Source organism: Balaenoptera ricei, chromosome 2, assembly GCF_028023285.1.
Source record: "Balaenoptera ricei isolate mBalRic1 chromosome 2, mBalRic1.hap2, whole genome shotgun sequence".
NCBI lineage: Eukaryota > Metazoa > Chordata > Mammalia > Artiodactyla > Balaenopteridae > Balaenoptera > Balaenoptera ricei.
The window spans coordinates 14,761,706-14,781,520 of record NC_082640.1 but is presented as its reverse complement, the minus strand read 5'-3'; the positions used below and the strand labels follow the sequence as shown (position 1 = coordinate 14,781,520).

Genomic DNA, 19,815 nt, shown 5'->3' with positions numbered 1-19,815 from the left:
GACAGAAATGCCACTAGAGAGCTGTGCACTGTAAAACCTAAATGCTGATTCCTAGGCATAAAGCTCTTTTTGACATCTGACCATCAGAACACTGCTATTTGTGAAGCTGATTATGTATAAGTTTAGGATACCAATTATTGCAGACCTGAGGGCATATGTGCATTCAGAACGGAAGCCCTGGTATTTCCTAAGAGAAAGTCACCGATGTGCACCAAGGTACTTTAATGAGTAACTGAATTCTGTGTTAAATATATTTAAAAAATTTTTTCCCCTCTAAGTCCTTACTCTGGAGTTATGAGTCATTTCTTATTTTGTTTTGCAGAGAGGATTTAACAATCCACATTCAATGGAATACATCTGTAAAATAACAATTGTTTAACTTACACATCAAAGACTTTACTACTTTCAAAGACACTGGCTAAAATAACATGAATCATTGTTTAAATGAACATAATACAGTTTAAAACAAAACTTTAAATGTAAGTGTTGGTCACATCTGGAAATATCAACAAAGAGTTGCCGGATAATATAAAGTTAGACAGTGGCAGCTTTTGGAAGTCATCTGAAATAATACATGTACTTATTGCATATATTACAAAGGTTTCTTGGAAATCGATTTTATTTTCACAAGGAGAAAACAGGTTTGCAAGTAAATAATATAAAGGACATGCCCTTTGTGATAGCCCCAAGTGAATAAAACAACTTGCCGAACTAATATTTTCTTGATTCTTCTTTACTCTTTCCATTTCAGGAGTTATACTTAAAGCCGTAGCTCTTCCCAGCTGACCTTTATAATAAACCTATCATTTCAGAAAACAAAAAGCAGAGCACTGTGAATCAATTCACCTAAGAGTCTCATAGTACTTATTTTAAAGAGCTAGCCAAGGAAAGGAAGCTATGAAAAAAAAAAAAAAAAGGATGCTATCAGAGGTTTAGTCATATTTAAAATGTTTGCATCTTAAATCATTCTATTTTAATTCATCCCATAGCAGTGAATCACTGTGAATAAAATCACTATTAATGCACTCATTATATGGGCATACCATCGGTAGAGCCGTAATAAGCATTTTATCACAAAGGACTATGATGTGAAATGTCTTCATGGATATTACTTTAAGGTACTCTTACCTATATAGGATGCTGCTATACTGTTATGGCTTTAGTAATTAACTGTGGCAGAACTTTTGCCAGCATGCCTAAGTAGTAACCACAGTCATCCATGAGGCCAGCATTCTTCCCACTGCTCCATCCCTCCTTCTCCAGAATCATGTTCCCTTTTGAGAGTAACAGAGTTACATCAACTGTGACTCTGAATACATTGGGAAAAAGTGAGCATCTACTTCTCCAAAATATAGTTGTCAGGGAAAGTGCCAAACAAGAAACTGCCTTTCCTTTATAATCCGGTCAAAAGGACTTTAAAGGTTTGAAGAATAAAAGATTTCTTTGAACCTAATAGATTTCCAAATTTCCTCTTCCAAAGAACCCAATTTATATGTTAATGACTTCAAAAAAGGATTCTCTCAGTGAACTGCATGCACGGATTACATAACAGAAAGGAGTCAGAGCAGGACAGGAGTTGGTGTCTGAGTAAAAGCTAACAGCCCCTCAGCAAGTGGCCCCCAAATGGACCTGTCCCATGTGACCTACTCAGCCAGGCACACTTTATAATTTTCCCCCAGCATCATCCAAAAATAAAGTGACAACAGCTGGGAGTGGGAGATAGGGCCGCAAAGGCTACAGAACAAGAATATGTATATATATGCAGGAAAGGGACTGGGAAAGCGTATTTGTAGGGCCAAGATGCCAGAAGCTGCCACTGTAAGCCTTTGGGGCACCACAGAAACCACAAGCGTGAAGGAAGACCGGGTAAGAGGGATGCACAATAACCTGCAAACAAAAATCACACTGTAGGGGCTTCCCTGGTGGCGCAGTGGTTGGGAGTCTGCCTGCCAATGCAGGGGACACGGGTTCGAGCCCTGGTCCGGGAAGATCCCACATGCCGCGGAGCAACTAGGCCCGTGAGCCACAACTACTGAGCCTGCGCGTCTGGAGCCTGTGCTCCGCAACAAGAGAGGCCGCGACAGTGAGAGGCCCGCGCACCGCGATGAAGAGTGGCCCCCGCTTGCCGCAACTAGAGAAAAGCCCTCGCACAGAAACAAAGACCCAACACAGCCAAAAATAAATTAAAAAAAAAAAAAAAAAAATCACACTGTAGTCACTGGGAACTCTATCAGGGAATGCCTGGCTAGACTCACAATACCTAAGACCCTGAAACCTTTCCAATAAATTGGCAGTCAATTGAGAGCAGGCTATCAACTCAAGGTCATGAAAACTTTGTAAACACGATTGCTTCACTGACATGTTGACAATATGTTTGCTCTTGTAAGAAAAAAGTTACTAAGATCACACATTGCTGAGGTTCTTCTGGTTTTCTTTAACCCTCTTCAGCTCTGGTGGATCAGAAATTGCCGTTGCCTGTTTAATCTCTCCTCTGTATTTTACCTGTGGAGGATAAATAAGACTTTTAACAAATAGTATAATGGTCTCCACCCAAATAGCAACAGAGGACGAGCCTCAAGATTAACCCTAATTTTTAAGCATCTTTTTCCACAGTAGATGCGTGTCAACCTTTCAGTTCAAATGCATCTGGATTCTGATTCTTCTAACTTAGCAGGCACGAAGCGCTGTTGTGCTTCTTAAAAATGATTTTTTTAATAAATATATTGCTGTTCAATACCAAAACTAACTGCAAATGCCACAACTAAAGGTAATGGAAATATAAGGGGAAAACATTGTAATGAAATCATTACAAGAGAACTACAGTGAAGTAGCCACAGCAGCCTGGGACGCTGGCTTTGCTCCCATCCTGACCCTGGAGCCTCCACCTTCAAAAGAAGCTGCAGATCCCTCACTCCTACCACCATCAGGGATCTTGTAAGGATAAAGCAGTCATCAGCCTGAACTCACTCTTAAATTTTAAAGTCTCTCAAAATTACCCATTTTAGAAGAAGGTTACTGTTTATAATGGTAAAAGTTCCGTAAAAGGGTGAAAGAATGGGAAAAATAACTACTGGGGGACACATCTGAAAGAGATTTCTGAATTCAGGGAGGCCTGGGTTCAAATCCCAGCCCTGCTGCCACAAACCATGGGTTCCCCAGCATGTTCTCTAACTCCTCAAGCCTTAGTTTCCCACACCTACAAACCAGGGGAGTAAATCGTGCCAACCTCACGGATTTATATAAAGCATTTAGCACAGGGTCCACATTAGAGGAACCTCATGATTGTTAACTACCATTGCTTTATTAGCAATAGATTGCTGACCGATTGGATAATGTTTTCTGTTTTATTTATAAGGTTCCCTGCCCTGACATTATGTCTTAGAACCCCAGTCAAGCCAGGTCTTCTTTTGCCTTATGCCAACAGACAATTTGTTTTCTCAGACTGACAACAGACCCACTATACTGCTCTTTAAATCTGCATGTAGTTTTAGAGATTTACCAACTATGAGGTCTTACCCATCTTTGTGTACCAGTGACCAGGATAATGCCTGGCACGTTGCCTAATGAAGATTTCTTGAATAAACAAGCAGGACTGAAGGTCAGCAAGACAGTCCCCAATTTCCTGGACTAACACGAGAGGTCTACTGTCCCTCAATATGTGACTGTGGAAAGGAAGCAGCCAAGATGTAGAGGGTCTAATGCTTTTCAGAAGGCGTTGTAAAGAATAAAAATATACACTGTTTGGTAAAATATAAGAGGAAACAGAAACAACTTGCCGTGCTCAGATGCTCCTGGTTTTTCCTCACTCTCTCTATCTCTGGCGTCATGCTCACTGGAGTTGCTGTGTAACATTGCTCTTTGTACCGGAGCTGAGAGACAAGCGCAAGACAGTGTGGGATTATGGGAAGGAAGTGTGAGCTAGCACACTGCAACTGACTAAAAGAAACGTTACACAGTCACAGAGCATTCATTAGCTAAAATCTTCATTAGGATTTTATAGTGAAATATGCTTTGCTAAAAGACTTTGTCAACACAGTGATCCCAGATCTAAACCTTTTCTTGCCCAAATGTTTTGAATTCTACCTTGGGTTGTTATTCTTCAAACTGCATAATTTAGTGGTGGCCTCTCTGCGTTCGATCTTATCAGCTATGATAAACGATCCCTTCTGTGAGCTCACAGCACGAAAGCACCATTACCAAATGACCGTTTTATATTTAAAAATTAAAATGCTGCATTCTTATCATTAGAAAGGAGGGCTATGCCAGTCCTATGCCCGCACCTCACTGAGTGCCTGTAACTATGTAAAGAAACCCTGAACCTCAAAGTTTCCTCCTCTGCCAAGTTCCAACATTAGAAGCCCATGCTCTGGCTAGCATTATGGAGATATTTCTGACTGACTGCGTAGAGGTGGCTCTTTCTTAGCTGGGGGATCAGACCCAACGTTTGTGGTCAGCTTTCCTGGCAATTCCACAACACCCCAGGAAATAAATGAGGATCCAACACAGAGAGATAGAATGGCATGTCCATCAAATGAACTTTTGACAGGTAAAAGGAAAACTAGAGGTTAAGAAATCCCATTATAAGGAACTCCACAGGGACAGTCTTAATGATTTTTTGGAGTTTAAATTTAGTGTTAGAGAATTTTTTTTTTGTAAGACATCACAAGGCCTACAGGGCCTGCAGATAAAATGGACTTGAGATGTACACCCTCAGCAGTGCATGTGCAAGTGAACAGATATTTGATAAGCCTGGAAAATAAATGAAAAAGGGTCAGGTCCCTGCCAGTGTGATTTCTTTCTCTGTGCCGTGGTATGCAGTTTGAGAGTTTAGGCAGATTCTGTGTCGGATAATTGCCTGAAGTGAGGAAAGGTCCAGTGTAATCTCTATTGATGGCAGGATACAAAGAAAGATTACTCTGGGCTGAGTTCAGAGGAGAAAAAATTGTTGAACAGCATTACTGATGTTGAGAAACTGTTGTAGCCAATTTCTAGTGGATATAAGTTTGGGGACAAATGTTTGATATGGAGACTCTTCACGTATTGCATTCATCCACTCACAAACATGCTGAGCGCTTTACAGGCAATATCTCACTTAATATTCTAGTCCCTGTTTTATAGATGAGGAAACTGAGGCTTGGAGAGGGGTTGGTAGCTTATGAAGGTTATACAGCAGGTAGGGTCTGAAGCTGGGATCAAACCAACAGTCCCGGGCCCACGTTCTTCTCCACTACTCCATTGTTACCCAAACTTCCACCATGTACACACCACTTCCCATATGACATGCCAGATGTCACCTGTGCTGTGATTTATAGTATTTTCTTATTAAATTAACCCATTCTTGTTTTCAAATAGTTATTTTAAGGGAGTGTTATATTTCTATGATAAATTGAAAACTAGTAACCCTTCTTTTAGAAAAAGGGACACATTATGACAATCTCTAGGCCATACTGAGCGAAGTAAGTCAGACAGAGAAAGACAAATATCATACGATATCGCTTATATGTGGAATCTAAAAAAATGGTACAAATGAACCTATTTACAAAACAGAAGTAGAGTCACAGATGTAGAAAACAAACTTATGGTTACCAAAGGGGAAATGGGGGGAGGGATAAATTGGGAGATTGGGATTGACATATACACACTACTATATATAGATAGATACCTAATAAGAACCTACCGTACAGCACAGGGAACTCTACTCAATACTCTGTAATGACCTATATGGGAATAGAATCTAAAAAAGAGTGGATACATGCATATGTATAACTGATTCACTCTGCTGTACAGCAGAAACTAACACAACACTGTAAATCAACTATACTGCAATATAAAATAACTTTTAAAAAAAGGACACATTAAAACAATTTAATCCCTAAGTCAAGGCCAGCGCATCAGCAGCGACCGTGTGCATCTGAATCACCCTGTCGGGGCACTGGCACTGCCAACAGCCTCCTCGTGGCCTGAGTTATGATTTCTCCCTCCACCGCCTTTCTCCTGCCATCTTCCACCCCAAGCACCCATCACACTAAACCTTCCCCTCTCTGAACAGATCTTGGATCCTGAACACATTCAGTTTGCACTGCCAGGAGGGCCCCTTCTCACGAAATCCACCCCAAACTTTTATCAATTCCTCAAGATCTAACTCAAATGTGACTCTTTCTCCAAGGGTCTTCCTCTCTCTCACTGACATAGCCCTCCTTCTCTGCATTTCCCCAGCGCTTTGCAAACGGAATTATTACTTAATATTAAATGAGATGTTGCATGTAAAGAACTCAAAAAGCGTAGTAAACACTCGGCAAATATTAATTATTGTTATAGCACTTAATGCACAATCTTTATTTATTGCCACAGCTGTTTCTCCTAGAGACCCTGAGAATACACACCGCCCCTAAGACCCTAACCTCATCTCTGAATGCCCCCAAGAACAAGAACAGAGTAGGCATTCAATACCATGTGCTTTAATAAGCAAATGCACATGCTTGGTGTAATGCTACCCCAACATAAATATGTGTGAAATCTTATCTCCACCTTTCAGGAACTGGCCCTCCTACAATGGTATTCATCGTAGTAGGACTTCACCCGTACAAGTGTCATGCCCACAGAAAACAATACTTAAAGGAATATGATCACACATTGCTGATGTTCTTCTGGTTTTCTTTAACTCTCTTGAGCTCTGGTGGATCAGAAATGGCTGTTCCATGGTTCATCTCTTCCTTGTATTTTACCTGCATGATTTATTTTTTAAAATGTAAGTTTTATTCAACACAAGGCTTAAAAAATAGCTAAGAATTCTTCATTTGTAACTACTGCAGAGTTGAATTTTTAATTCCAATATTAATTTTCCTTCAGTGGGAACACAAATTTTTATTTCGTCTGGTGCTTTCAGGATTCCTTTATCCTGAAGTACAAACAAACCCACATCTATTCGCCTATCCGTCACTGAAGAGGTTTTTTAATTAAAATAAGCATATATTGCTTGTGAAAATAAATTTTATCATCAGGCAGATGCACCAAAAACCTTGGAAATTATCTTAACATAATAACTTATTATTTTCTATTTGAAAAGCAGTTTCTATTTATTAACATGTTAATTGAAATTCACCATGTATTTAAAGGCAAAAGTCAAACTGAGTTAGCTACAAAGTCTTGGAAACACTGCGTATCCATCTGGATCCAAATGATCCAGAATAAGAAAAAAATAAAAGAAGAGAAAGGGGAAGGTGGAGGGAAATGTACTATGAGCAGAGGCCACTGACTGCTGATCGCTATAGATGGGCCAGTGGCAGAAAGTCAGGAAGCGTCTTCTACCCACACAATCATGTTATGTAAAGCCCGCCTATATCCCGGCATTTGCCTCAATCAAAAGCTCCTCGTTCAAGTCTATTTAGAGGAAGATCAACCAGACAAATGATAATGCCAACACACAGTTATGCCTGGGACAAGCTCTTTAAATTTATGAAATGATTAGTGATGCTATCGTATCAGGTGGTATTTTAATGTGTAAAATTCATGGAAGATTGGATTCGAGAAAAAGGACACATACATATATGTACGGAAACATAGGCTACACTTAAGAGGCATATGTTGAAATTTAGCCAAGACCTAGATCTACATAAAACATCTTTTAGCAATCACTTGGTAATGTTTAAAATGATTAAAGCTGAAATCCACACTGACAGTCATAAAGAAACGATACCTAAATATCTTTGCTATCATCTATATCTTAGCATCTGTACATTTAATATGAGATATGAGTAACAATGTCAGTATTAGGCCAGATCCAAAACAGTTAAATGGAGAGTACACTGAGACAGACTACCTCTAACTAAGATTCAAAAGTAGTTCTTAACAGAGAAAGCTAATAGCCAAAAGACTTTTGCTCTGGAGGTGGAAAATGTCGAGATCTTTAAATGTTAGAGAATCCTATCTTGGTTTGACAGATCTAGCTAATCTTGAAAGGGCAACTTTCCATTTGAATACTAAGCAGGAGTTTAGGGCCCAACCTCATAGAGATACAGAACTACTATTGTTTGCTAGAAGGGGCAGTGGGATGCTGGGAGATGAAATGATAGACTGTACTAATTTCCGTGATTTTCCTCGGGTGAGAAGCTAAACATGATGAAAGATGAACATTTTTGTTTCTCATATGACTGCAAACTAATCAAAATGGCACAGTCATTTCACTGTAGGCAATAGAATTGCACAGTACAGAACATTTATAACATTATATACCCCAGTACACTGATGGGTACATTTCAGATATTATCATTTGGAAGTGAAGGAAACAACCATTTCACATTTCTCAGCGGAACGCATTTCTCCACCAGACTCGAGTGCTGCCTGACACAGGCTCTCGCCGCGGTGCATGGGAATCGTCATGGTCAGGTCCTCCTCCTCATGCCTTCCTCAGGAGAGAGCTTCATTCATGCTACGGGGATTTCAGTGCACTAGGATTCTGCAGATTTTTTGTAAGTTCATTTTGAAGTCTGTTTACCACAGCGTTACCTTGCCTCTCCTACTCTGTCTCCACAAATGCCAGTGCACACGTATTCTAAGATGCCAGGTAACCGTCAGAGTTCCTGACAGAGGAGTTTAATCAAGGCAGTTCTACCTGGATGACTTCAAGAAAACTCTGCCTCTAAGGGTGAAGGTGAAGAGAAAGGTCAGGCAAGGGCACGTGAGGAAAGAACCCTACTGAGTTCCTCAGCAAGAAGCTAAATACAGTAGGCCCTCCACTTCCTCAGTGTGAAACCGTGGATATGGAGGGCCAACAGTAAGGCAGCTGAGCATCTGCAGATTTTGGTATGAATGTGTGTGAGTGTGTGTGAGTGTGTGTGAGTGTGGGTTGGCGGGGCTCCTGGAACCAAGGCCCGTGGATACCAAGGAATGACTGTATGACAACTATTACCAAATATGCCTATTGGTAAGGATAGCAATTATCCATTGTAAATGTCAAGCACTGAATGAAGAAGTTTTTAATCCATAACATTAAACATCTCCTCTACCCTTCCCCCAAGCTCAAAGGGAACTGGGGGTGGGGAGGCAGGTAATTTATTTTACAAAATTATAGTGAAGGTGTGTGCTTTCCTTTGCTGGAAATTGGAAGAAGCAGAAAGCGAATGGGGCCTTTGAAACCTTCTCTTAAGCCACCAAATGAATGTTCTAGGGCCTTTAATCATTCTGTCAGGGTAAAATTTCTTTCCTCCAAGTTGTGGAAAGGTATTGAAATTTATCCTTTCTCTGAAAAATTTAATACAGTTAAAATTCTGTTCAAAAGGGTGAAATCTAATCCTAGATTTCATTACTGTACTATTAAAGTGATCTATCTCTTATGCACTATGATATATCAAGATGAAATACTGCTTTAGGTTCAAGGGGAACAAGGCTACAGTTTCCTTCTGAAAGTTAGACCTTTGATATTTGATGAAATAGTGTTTCAACAAAGTGAAGAAAAAAAGGCAGCCAGTTTAGTAAAGAACCAAAAACATTTATCTAGCTTATGTTTGCTTTTGGAAAGGATGATTAATGCTATAGAGAACTGGGGGCTTCCCTGGTGGCGCAGTGGTTAACAACCTGCCTGCCAATGCAAGGGACACGGGTTCGAGCCCTGGTCCGGTAAGATCTCACATGCTGCGGAGCAACTAAGCCCGTGCACCACAACTACTGGAGCCTGCGCTCAAGAGCCCGTGAGCCACAACTACTGAGCCCACATGCCACAACTACTGAAGCCTGAGCACCTAGAGCCCGTGCTCCGCAACAAGAGAAGCCACCGCAATGAGAAGCCCGTGCACAGCATTGAAGAGTAGCCCCTGCTCACCACAATGTAGAGAAAGTCCGTGTGCAGCAACAATGACCCAATACAGCCAAAAATAAAAACAAATAAATAAATAAATAAATTTATATTAAAAATAATGCTATAGAGAACTTACTGAACTAATATTCTGCTGATTTTTCTTCACTCGTTCAATCTCTGGAGTATCTTTTACTGCTGTGCCAGCTCCTACTTCTTTCTTATAAAATACCTTTATTATAAGAGAAGGAAAAGAATAACTGTAAGCTTATTAGAATTCAAGTCCTAGAGATCTGATTCGTGAAAAAGAAAATCTCTCAGATTTTAAAGTAACGTGAATACAGCTTCTATTTATGAGAACCAATGTCACGTTAATCAATTAAATAATCCATTATGAGAATAAATGCAAAACTTTGGTTTTGTATTCCACAATATTACAAGTAAACCTCTACTACCTGTTCTAGGGTATGCTTGGTAACTTACATGGCTGCAGATTACTTGCTCTAAGAATATAAATCAGCAAACTAGAGTTTCCTTCTCAAATACAAATATATATCACATGTGTATTTGAGAAAAATCAAAGGACATATTAAAAAAGCTCACTAAGCAGTTATCATTTAATTCAAAAACAGCATGAAGTTTTAAGCAACTGCTATTCTCCAAATGAGAGCAAAGATGCTCTCGTTCTCTTCAAAGAAAACATTAGCTCTATCTTCAACATCAACACTAAGTCAGCCTATTTTCCTTATCTTTCCACTTATTCCTTAGACCTTCCCATGTCTCTCCATCCCGACCAATACCTACCCCTTTCAAACACAAAGCAAAAGAAAAAACAAAGTGTCCTACAGAAAAATAGAATAATTATAAGGAAGTCATACGAGGACAGAACTACTCCCTCTCTTGATATTTGTTAACCCGTAGGTCCCGTGAGTGTTTGTGAGTCGGGGTGGGAAGAGGGGGGTCCTGAAACCACCAGGACCAGTGCGGGTCAGGAGAGCAGGACATGAGAGATGTTCCCCTGCAAAAGCTAGAAATCTGGGAGACCGTGGAATCACAGGAGATAAGGGCCACACTGCCCTTCTCCCTCATCGTCTCCTCCAGCAAGATTTCTCCATTTCTTAGCACCGCCTGCCTGTGAAGACCCTAAAGGTACCTGAGCAGCAAATCTGGAGGGTTAAGAGTTTGCCAATTTACTAGAAGTAGAAAATATTCCAGAAATCTTCAGAAATAACAGAATTTATATTTTTAATAACACATTTGCTTAACTACTAAATGAGTTCATTCTACATTAAAACATTAGCTGTACCATCAATTTTTATTTTAGAATTCAAGTTTATATATCCCTTAAATATAAGCCCAATATCTTAATTAATGGTGCTGACAAAATTCCTATGCCTCAGAACAAAAATACGAAAGTTTAGGAACTGGTTACAAACTGGTAAATCCCTAAGTATATTATCAATGTAAATAATGAATGACCAGGAAGGAAATCACTTCATATGACTATTTTCATCTTCAAAGTAAAATCTGTGTGGAAGATTAAGATCTCTTTCTTGAGTAAAATTTTAAAATTCAGTTAAAAATAGCAGTCGCTTGTACCAAAGAAGGAGATTTGAATTTGTAATTCTACAACAATCACGATAAATTACAAGTTGTAAGAACATTTGGTATTCTTATTATTTTAAAGAAGGAAAGATATACATTTGACAGAAAATTCCAGCAATGCAGCCAAAAATCAGACAATGAGGGAAAAAGGCCCTCCTTACAAAACATAATTTCAAGGTGGCAACTGAAAAGAAATAATGACTACTCACCACACTAATGTTTTGTTGAGTTGTCTTAATTCTCTGGATTTCAGGAGTATCTGCCACAGTAGAATAGCTAGAAAGCATCTTCTCTGCCTCATCTTTATACTTTTTCTAAAATTATAAACAGTGAATGTGAATCTGAAACTCTGTGTGTGCATGTACAAGAGAGACAGAGACAAAGAAAATGGTACTACTTTTTCCAACTCTACTATATACCACCTGGCTCTAAATTGTATCTTAGGATTCAAAGCAGTTGTTGATGTGCTTATGCAATAGTAAAAATAAGAGCATATGCAAACAGAGTAAGCAAACAGTCTAGGAAAGCACATTCACCTCCACTCAGGCAATGGTTCCCACCCCAGACTATTCAAACGCCCTGGGAGGGCTTGACCTTAACAGCATTCCTAAGCCTAGAACCTACTCTCTCAGGAGCAGTCCCAGTTCCTGTTCAAAGTAGCCCTAATAACTCCTACCAGTAACCTGACTCTCTTTGCTTACTTGTTTTCATGCTTCTGGATTTATGCTTTGCTTCCTGCTTCAGATAAAGATACATTTGATTAAGGGAAAGGTACTAGTATTTTGTAGTGGAGACTGAAATCTCAATTTTCTTTCTACTAAATGTACTCTGAGCTCTGATCCATCCTGGGCAATACCTTCTACTAGTGCCAGCATTTACATAGTAATAGGTATTGTCCTAAATACTTAACACACGTTAACTCATTTAATTAACCCCACAAGCAGATACCATTATTATCCACTCTTACAGATGGGGAAATTTAGGGATTAGCTAAGAAGTGTCAGAACCAGGATTTAAACCCAGGCACTCCGGCTCCAAAGTCAGTGGAGAGAACTGCACGGCATACAGATGCTTGTCAGGAAAGGTAATTCCTGCTCATGTTGAAATGCACCACAGCATCATTACACCCTTTAAGTATTCCATTGTATCCCAAATAACTAAAATTCCTTAAAATCAGATGTACCCTCATCATACTCAAAAAATCAACACCGTTAAGTTAAAGCAGGAATTCTAACAGCTCAGGCATCACTTCCTATGGGAAGCTTTTACTCTTGATACCGTTACTTTCTGGTAGGATATATCATAGTTTGTCATACCATATTTGCACGATTATTTGATTATTAGATTAGCCTGTAGTTTCCCAAAGGCAAAACCATGTCTAATTTGGCATGTAAATGGGTGCTCAGGAAGTATCTGCTGAATGAATGAATGAGCTTGGCAACTTTTCTCCCCTGACTCAAATGGCCATATGCCCGTTTTAACTATTTATCTATGATTTTAGTCCAGCTGATATAGCTAGAGACAACTTCTCCAAGCTCACATGCTGTTACGAGACACTGAGGACAGATGAACACACACTTCAGGACCATCCCAACTGCTTTGTCATGGAGAAGGCTGAGAAGCAGGCAGCTCCTCTGATACTTGATTCTGGCCTCTTGATACCCTTGAAACGGAGCAGGACCCTATGGGGCCTTCCCAGGACAGATCCTCCTCCCCCATTACCGTCACCTGCCTCTTGTCTATAGAAAAACTTTAGTCAAAGAATAAATTTAATCAGAGAAATTAGAAATACAGAAACAAAGGTAATCAGTCAAACAAGACCAAATAATAATTTAGTCATTAAACAAAGTCAAGGACCCTTAGTTCCTCCTCAAGGGCTATAGATAATATTCTGAGCCATATCCTTTGAGCTGTTTTGTAGATACTGAAACCCCCCACCAGGTAGAAGAAGTGAACTACATGATGACCAGACTGTAGCCATGACATAAGCTGCCACAATTCTGAGAACTGGACTCAGGGAAATTGGAACAAACTGACCTTGGAGCTGAAGATTGATTGTACTTAAAACAATCAAGATGACGCTGATCAGACCACCGAAGACCAATGTCAAGATGACTGTCAGAGCTGACTGTGCTGCTCTGCACACAGCCTCCTCCCTCTGCCTATACACCCCTGAAATTCCCCTTTAAAAAGTCTTGCTCCTGGGCTTCCCTGGTGGCGCGGTGGTTAAGAATCCACCTGCCAATGCAGGAGACACAGGTTCGAGCCCCGGTCCGGGAAGATCCCACATACCACGGGGCAACTAAGCCTGTGCACCACAACTACTGAAGCCTGCGCTCTAGAGCCTGCAAGCCACAACTACGGAGCCCGTGTGACACAACTACTGAAGCCCGCACACCTAGAGCCCATGCTCTGCAACAAGAGAAGCCACCATAATGAGAAGCCTGCTCACCACAACAAAGAGTAGCCCCCACTCGCCACAACTAGAGAAAGCCCACACACAGCAACAAAGACCCAACACAGCCAAAAATAAAATATAAATAAATAAATAAACAAACAAATAAATAAATAAATAAAACAAAAAAAACCTCTTGCTCCTGATTGGCAGGAGGAACTTGGTTCTTTGGGACATGAGTCCACCTTCTCCCCAGGATTGCTGGCTTCCTCAATAATGCTATCTTTCCTTTTACCCAACACTTGTCTCTCAGTATTGGATTCTTGAGTGACAAGCAGCCGAACCTGAGTTCTGTAACACTCTCATTTTGAACCAGCGAATGTTTAGACTCTTTGCTCATGTCAACCAGAATTTTGACAAATTTGGTCAAATTTGGTTAAAAATTATTTCAACACAAACCCCATTAACCAAATTCAATTCCTTCATCATTTTTCTTTAACCATTTTATTTTTTTCATTCCCTTTACTATTTTTCCATTAGGATTCATTCTTTTTATAACAAATTTTATAACAAAGAAATTATTCACTAATGAATATTTTTTCCCAAATCAGATTTTATCAATAAACTTTCTTCTTCCAATAAACACTTTGTTTTGTGGTCATTATTTCTCTCACATCCAGTTTTCTAGAGGATATGTCATGGGTATACCTGGCAAATTAAATTTTATCAAGAAAACTTAGTTCTTCCATTAAATTTTAGTTAATATTCAATTTCACTTTGTGCAGTTTTATTAACTCTTAGTTTCAGTTGAAGTTGATTACTTTAATTAAAACATTCATGATGAAATGGATAAAAGACAAATTGTTTGTAATTTTTTTCTGTAGTATAAGCATTAGAGCCAAGTTCACAATAGAGTCAAAAAATGGAAATTAAAATGGTCAAAATGCCCTTGGACCCAAAACAGAGGGCCCCAACACGGGTGCTCTGACACTCAATAATGTCTGTTGAACTGAATCTAAAGCAGTTGTCCCTTTCATTAATGAGGTAATCAGGTTTGGTCAATGGTTCCTTTATAATAGAGTGCATTGACTTTGAATAGAAAGCCCTCAAAAAGACACCAATCACAGAGACACACACAGCACAAGGTGACTGGATATTAGAATACATTATCCTAAGCATCTTCATTCTCTACCAACCTGGCTATAGATTTCAGATGCCCTCTTGGCTCGAAGCATATCCGGAATATCCATGCTCACTTGCATTCCTTTCCCTTTAATTTCATTTTCTAAGTCTTTCTTATATTCTTTCTAAAAGAACAGAAAACAATCTTCAGAGCTTTGCATGGCCTTCCATAGCAATGTAGATATTTATGTGTTTGAATCTCAATGCCACACATATGGAAACGCCACTTATACTTTTTCTGTATACAATTCGATATGTTTGTTTTAAACTTTGTGTGCCATTAGTTTCTTACCTGGCTGGCCATTTCAGATGCTTTCTTAGCTCTCTGGATATCGAGGGTACCTGTGCTCACCTGCATGCCTTTCCCTCTAATTTCAGTCTCCAGATCTCTTTTATAATCTTTCTGCAGAAAATAAAACCTGCAATTAGGGCTTTACAATAATTTGAAAATCTGTGTTGAAAAACTCGATGTCATTTTTGACATCAAGATCATGGCTTTTAGAAATAAGTCGGACCTTTATGTCTTTTATTTCTAGGAAACAACAAAGATTTTTAATTTGTGGCAAGAACACAACTTGGAGTGATGTATTCGCAAGGAATCAGGAGGTTTTTCTCTACTAACCTGACTTAATAAAGAAAACAGAGTGAGCTGAGGGAAAATGTTTTACATTTTAATATGATAAAATTGATAAATTTTTGGTTAATATATAACTCAGTTGATGATATCAATAAAATGTGAGCATAAAATTGTCAGGTCTTGTTCTGTAGTGAATAATTGCTGGTTGCTTCCCTGGAATCCCACTCCTCTTTTTCATTAGCTCCTTGATTTGCCACTGGGCAACTCACTGCTTCCTGTTCTAAACCCCCAGCTTGGCTGAGACTGGCCGCCATCCAAGGGCCCTATTGGGCTTAAATAAATCGTTATAGCCCATCCCTGGCCCTTCATGATTGGTTCAAGGATAGGTACATTAATTTTTCCATACAAGGTATCAAGAGACTTTCTCTTTCCTTCTGGACATGAATGGAGAAGTCTGTAGCCCTACGATCTGCCAGATGTCTCTTTGCAAACAGGAGAAGAAAGCCTGCCTGAGAACAGAAAGATAGAAAATGAAACGGAATCACACTGTTTGAGTCCTAGATCAAGCCACACCCAAGAATTCCTCTACTGTTTGGTTACAAGAACAATAAGTTATCTGCTTTTTTGAGCCAGCTTGAGTTGGATTACCTGTTACTTATAATAAAATGTCATAATTACACAGACACGACTGTCTTAAGAGACTCTTGTCACATTTTAAAACTGATTATAAAATTCAGCAAGCTGTACTCTTATAATTGTACATTTTTCTGTATGTATGTTTTTCTTCAATGAAAATTATATTAAAAGGAAAAAAACTATTGATTATCTCTTATTAAATTCTTTCAAAAACAGTTATTTTCTATTATGTTGACATACTCTAGATTTGTGATTCCCTGCTCTAAAGTAAATTTTGCTTTGCTTATTTGTGGTGTTCTAAATTTAGAGAAGTCATAAACAAAAATCTCAATCTCAGAGAAATACTATATTTTTCCCCATCTACTACCCATAAATCTGCCTATTTTCACTGACTTACAGTCTCAGTTTCACTTTTCTGAATGAAAGTTCAAGTAATAATGTTTAACTTTCAAACTAATAATATTAAATTATTACTATGTCTGTAAAAAGCTCTGTTTTTAGCAAGCCTCTTTAGGCCCAAAAGCAAAACACCTCATTTGAAGGGCAATATACATAGAAACTAAGGTACTGATCATAGATCGCCACCAAAGTCTCAGGGTAGAAGTATGTCATCTAATTTTCCGATATGAACTTTCAAATCTAAAAGCATTCAAAAGCACATAAATAGACTCCATAGGACACTAATCACATCAGTTAATATTGATGCATAATAAAATACCCTAAAACTTAGAAAACTTAAAAGAAAAACATGATGACATCTAGGTTCCAAGCAAATCCCAATGCACACATGCTTTTAGAGCCTGAGTCAAATTTGTTAATGACCCAGTGGCTAAAGAAAGTCACATGGTCAAGCCCACAGGTACAGGAAGGTTTGAATATTAGACGTCATTTGTGTAATAATATAGCACATTGACTTTACCTGAAAAAATAAACATTGAGCTATAGCAAAGTCCCTAAGTCTGGTTGAAAAGGATCTGAGAGCCTGTCATTTGGGCAAACTGGGACATGGTTATAATTACACGCAAATGAGACCTCCAGATTACAAAGATAATAGCATCACCAAAATTGGTTTAAGCTACCTGTAACCACAGTACAGCTGACTCCCCTAGGCCTGTTTTTCCCATAGGCTCTCAATAACAAAAATGCACCATTTCCCTAGTAAGTTTGAGCCTTGAACAACATGGGTTTGAACTGCGCGGGTTCACTTATACATGGATATTTTTCAATAGTAAATACCACAGTACTACCTGGTCTGTGGTTGGATCAATCAGTGGGTGCAGTGGAACCACAGATACATAGGGGAGACCATAAATTATATGTGGGTTAACCCCCCTGTGTTGTTCAAGTGTCAACTGTATACAGTCCCAAGGTACTCAGAGAAATCTAAACCAGCACATGGCTGAATAAAGTAATGTATTACCATACTAAGGAAAGATGCAACACTCCAACTTTTCACAAAAGGAATATGTCACAGAAGGTTCTTAGGTAAAAGTGTGAAATGCAAAATTTCTATTCTTCCCACATTCTTTTCTCCAGAGGAAGTATGCTTTCTTTTGGCTTCAAGTCTCAGCCCCATGAGGGTGATTTGGAAAATTCTTCTACAGCTCCAAATTCCCCACCCCACTCCCACACTCCAATCCAGGACCTTGAACTAATACCGGATGTCACACTCTCCTCATAATAACAAAAATAGCAGAAAATTGTGAGTAGTGATTTGATAGTTACTGGGTAGTTAGCTACTCAGAAGCTCAAGGAGGCCACCATAAGAAAGTACTAATACATCTAAGAAATGAATGGCAAGAGAGAGCACAAGAAAGAACCAACCATGCAAAACCCAGGGGAAGGACTTTCAGGAAGACGACAGCGCTGTACAGAGACCATAAACCTTGTGCAGGTACAGCGTGGAAGCCTGTGAGGCTAGAACATAACGAGCAAGGCAAGAAGGGTACAGGATTGAGGACGAGAAGCAGGGGGCTCTGAAACCAGAGCAAGGAGTATGGCACCCATGCTGCACGTGACTGGAGACCACTGGGGAGTTTTCAGTGGGAGGAATCACATAACTTAATTCTTCAAGGATTGTTCTGGCTGCTGGGTAGAGAATGGGTACTAAGAGGTCAATGATGGAAGCAAAATTCTGGTTAGGAAGCTACTGCAATGATCCAGGTGATAGAGATGGCAGCTTGGAGGAGGGTGGGGGAGAGTAGATGGATCTAGGAAGTCATTATGGGGCTGGAGTAAATGAAACGTGCTGACAAGAGAAATCAAAGTGACTTCTGGGATTTCACTGATACCGTTTGCTAAGAAGAGGGTGGAAGAGGGAAGCAGATCCAGGGAAGAATTAAGGGTTTTCGGCATGTAATGTTGAGTCCCTGTTACAATACATTTAAATGTCATTTACATGTGGTAATGCCTATGGGACATTAGATGTAAATGGTTGCATATTCACATCCACGTTATAGAACACAATTTTTCTATAAGAATGAAGTAGAACTATGTGAAGTAACATGGAAAAGGGTCCGTAATATTTAGTGAGAAAAGCAAGCACAAAGTACATGGTATTTATTTAAGGTTTTTTTAAGTCTCTGTGTGCACAAGTGTATAGTTATCTATATACAAATCAAAATGGACCTGGAAGGCTCTACAGCAAATTCGTAACAACGGCTATCTCTCAGGGGGATGACAGAATTAAGGGCAGAGTCAAAGAAGGTTTTCAAGTGCCTGTTCAGCATGCATCCTCCCACCACACCCCCCACCATTTCTAAATGGAATCCCTATTGGTCAAGAATTCTCTGCCAGCCCTAGTTTCTTTGACTAAGTCAGTTATGGCTATTCCATTCCCCTGGCCAGTACCTAACCCTGGGGATGGAAGCAGATCCCAACACAGCAGTAACTCCCCCGGCAGTTAATCAGCTACCTCTCAACCTCCAGATTTCCTGGGTGGGACTCAGTCCTAAGCCAGCTCTTCCTAACAGCACTTGTCACATCGTAGCTCTCCCAGTAACCCCACTGAAGCCTCACCCTAGCCAGCCTTGAGGTAAGTGAGCTGCACCCCTTAACCTGTACCCCAACTTTCTCTTTATGTATTCTTCTTCTAAGTCATCTCTTCCCAAATACTCTCTGCTCCAGTGGCCCTGTTACATTTTCAAAATTTCTGGGGGAATTCAAGAGATGTGGAACTGATTCTGGGGTATTTCCTTCGAAAAATACACATTTCCTTCTGACTACTACAACTTTGTTATCTTGTATCTATCATGTCATAGCATCTAAGACAAAACTTCTAAATTAATATCCTGTTGTTCATGCGTTACATGAAGAAGAAAATGGCATTAGATGAATGAACCTCAACCCAAAATGCTGACCCTACAGAAATTTCAGACGTGTTGATGAGGTCAACAGAGGATATTTTGAGAACATGCAACCAAATCACACAGAAATGGCATGATTGGCATGTTATAGTCTCGATGTGTGATTTTCAAGTTCTGCTCACAAAGTTGGAAACGCAGATATGCCAAGTAGCACACGATCCATCCTTAAAGAAAAAATGGTATGAAAATATTTATCATAGTTTAAAATTAACATGAAATTTGTATTACGGAATAAAGTGAGCAGGTGTGTGTGGGTGTGTGTGTG

General features: G+C 39.5%; 1 protein-coding gene across 4 annotated transcripts in view; it reads right to left on the bottom strand.

Annotated features, from left to right (window-relative positions):
- Window positions 1–19,815, bottom strand: part of NEBL (nebulette) — a 337,194-nt gene that overhangs the window by 32,770 nt on the left and 284,609 nt on the right. The window contains exons 17-24 of one of the 4 annotated variants that reach the window (XM_059911292.1): window positions 15,265–15,375; window positions 14,987–15,097; window positions 11,605–11,709; window positions 9,930–10,022; window positions 6,633–6,725; window positions 3,777–3,869; window positions 2,410–2,502; window positions 708–800 (exon numbers count right to left, since the gene is read on the bottom strand). The exons of 2 other annotated variants lie outside the window; for them this stretch is intronic. In XM_059911292.1, the coding sequence (XP_059767275.1) occupies window positions 708–800; window positions 2,410–2,502; window positions 3,777–3,869; window positions 6,633–6,725; window positions 9,930–10,022; window positions 11,605–11,709; window positions 14,987–15,097; window positions 15,265–15,375 (792 nt within the window). Of the gene's footprint in view, window positions 1–473; window positions 801–2,409; window positions 2,503–3,776; window positions 3,870–6,632; window positions 6,726–9,929; window positions 10,023–11,604; window positions 11,710–14,986; window positions 15,098–15,264; window positions 15,376–19,815 lie in introns of those variants that run through there. One more of the 4 variants, XM_059911270.1, reaches the window with a different exon arrangement.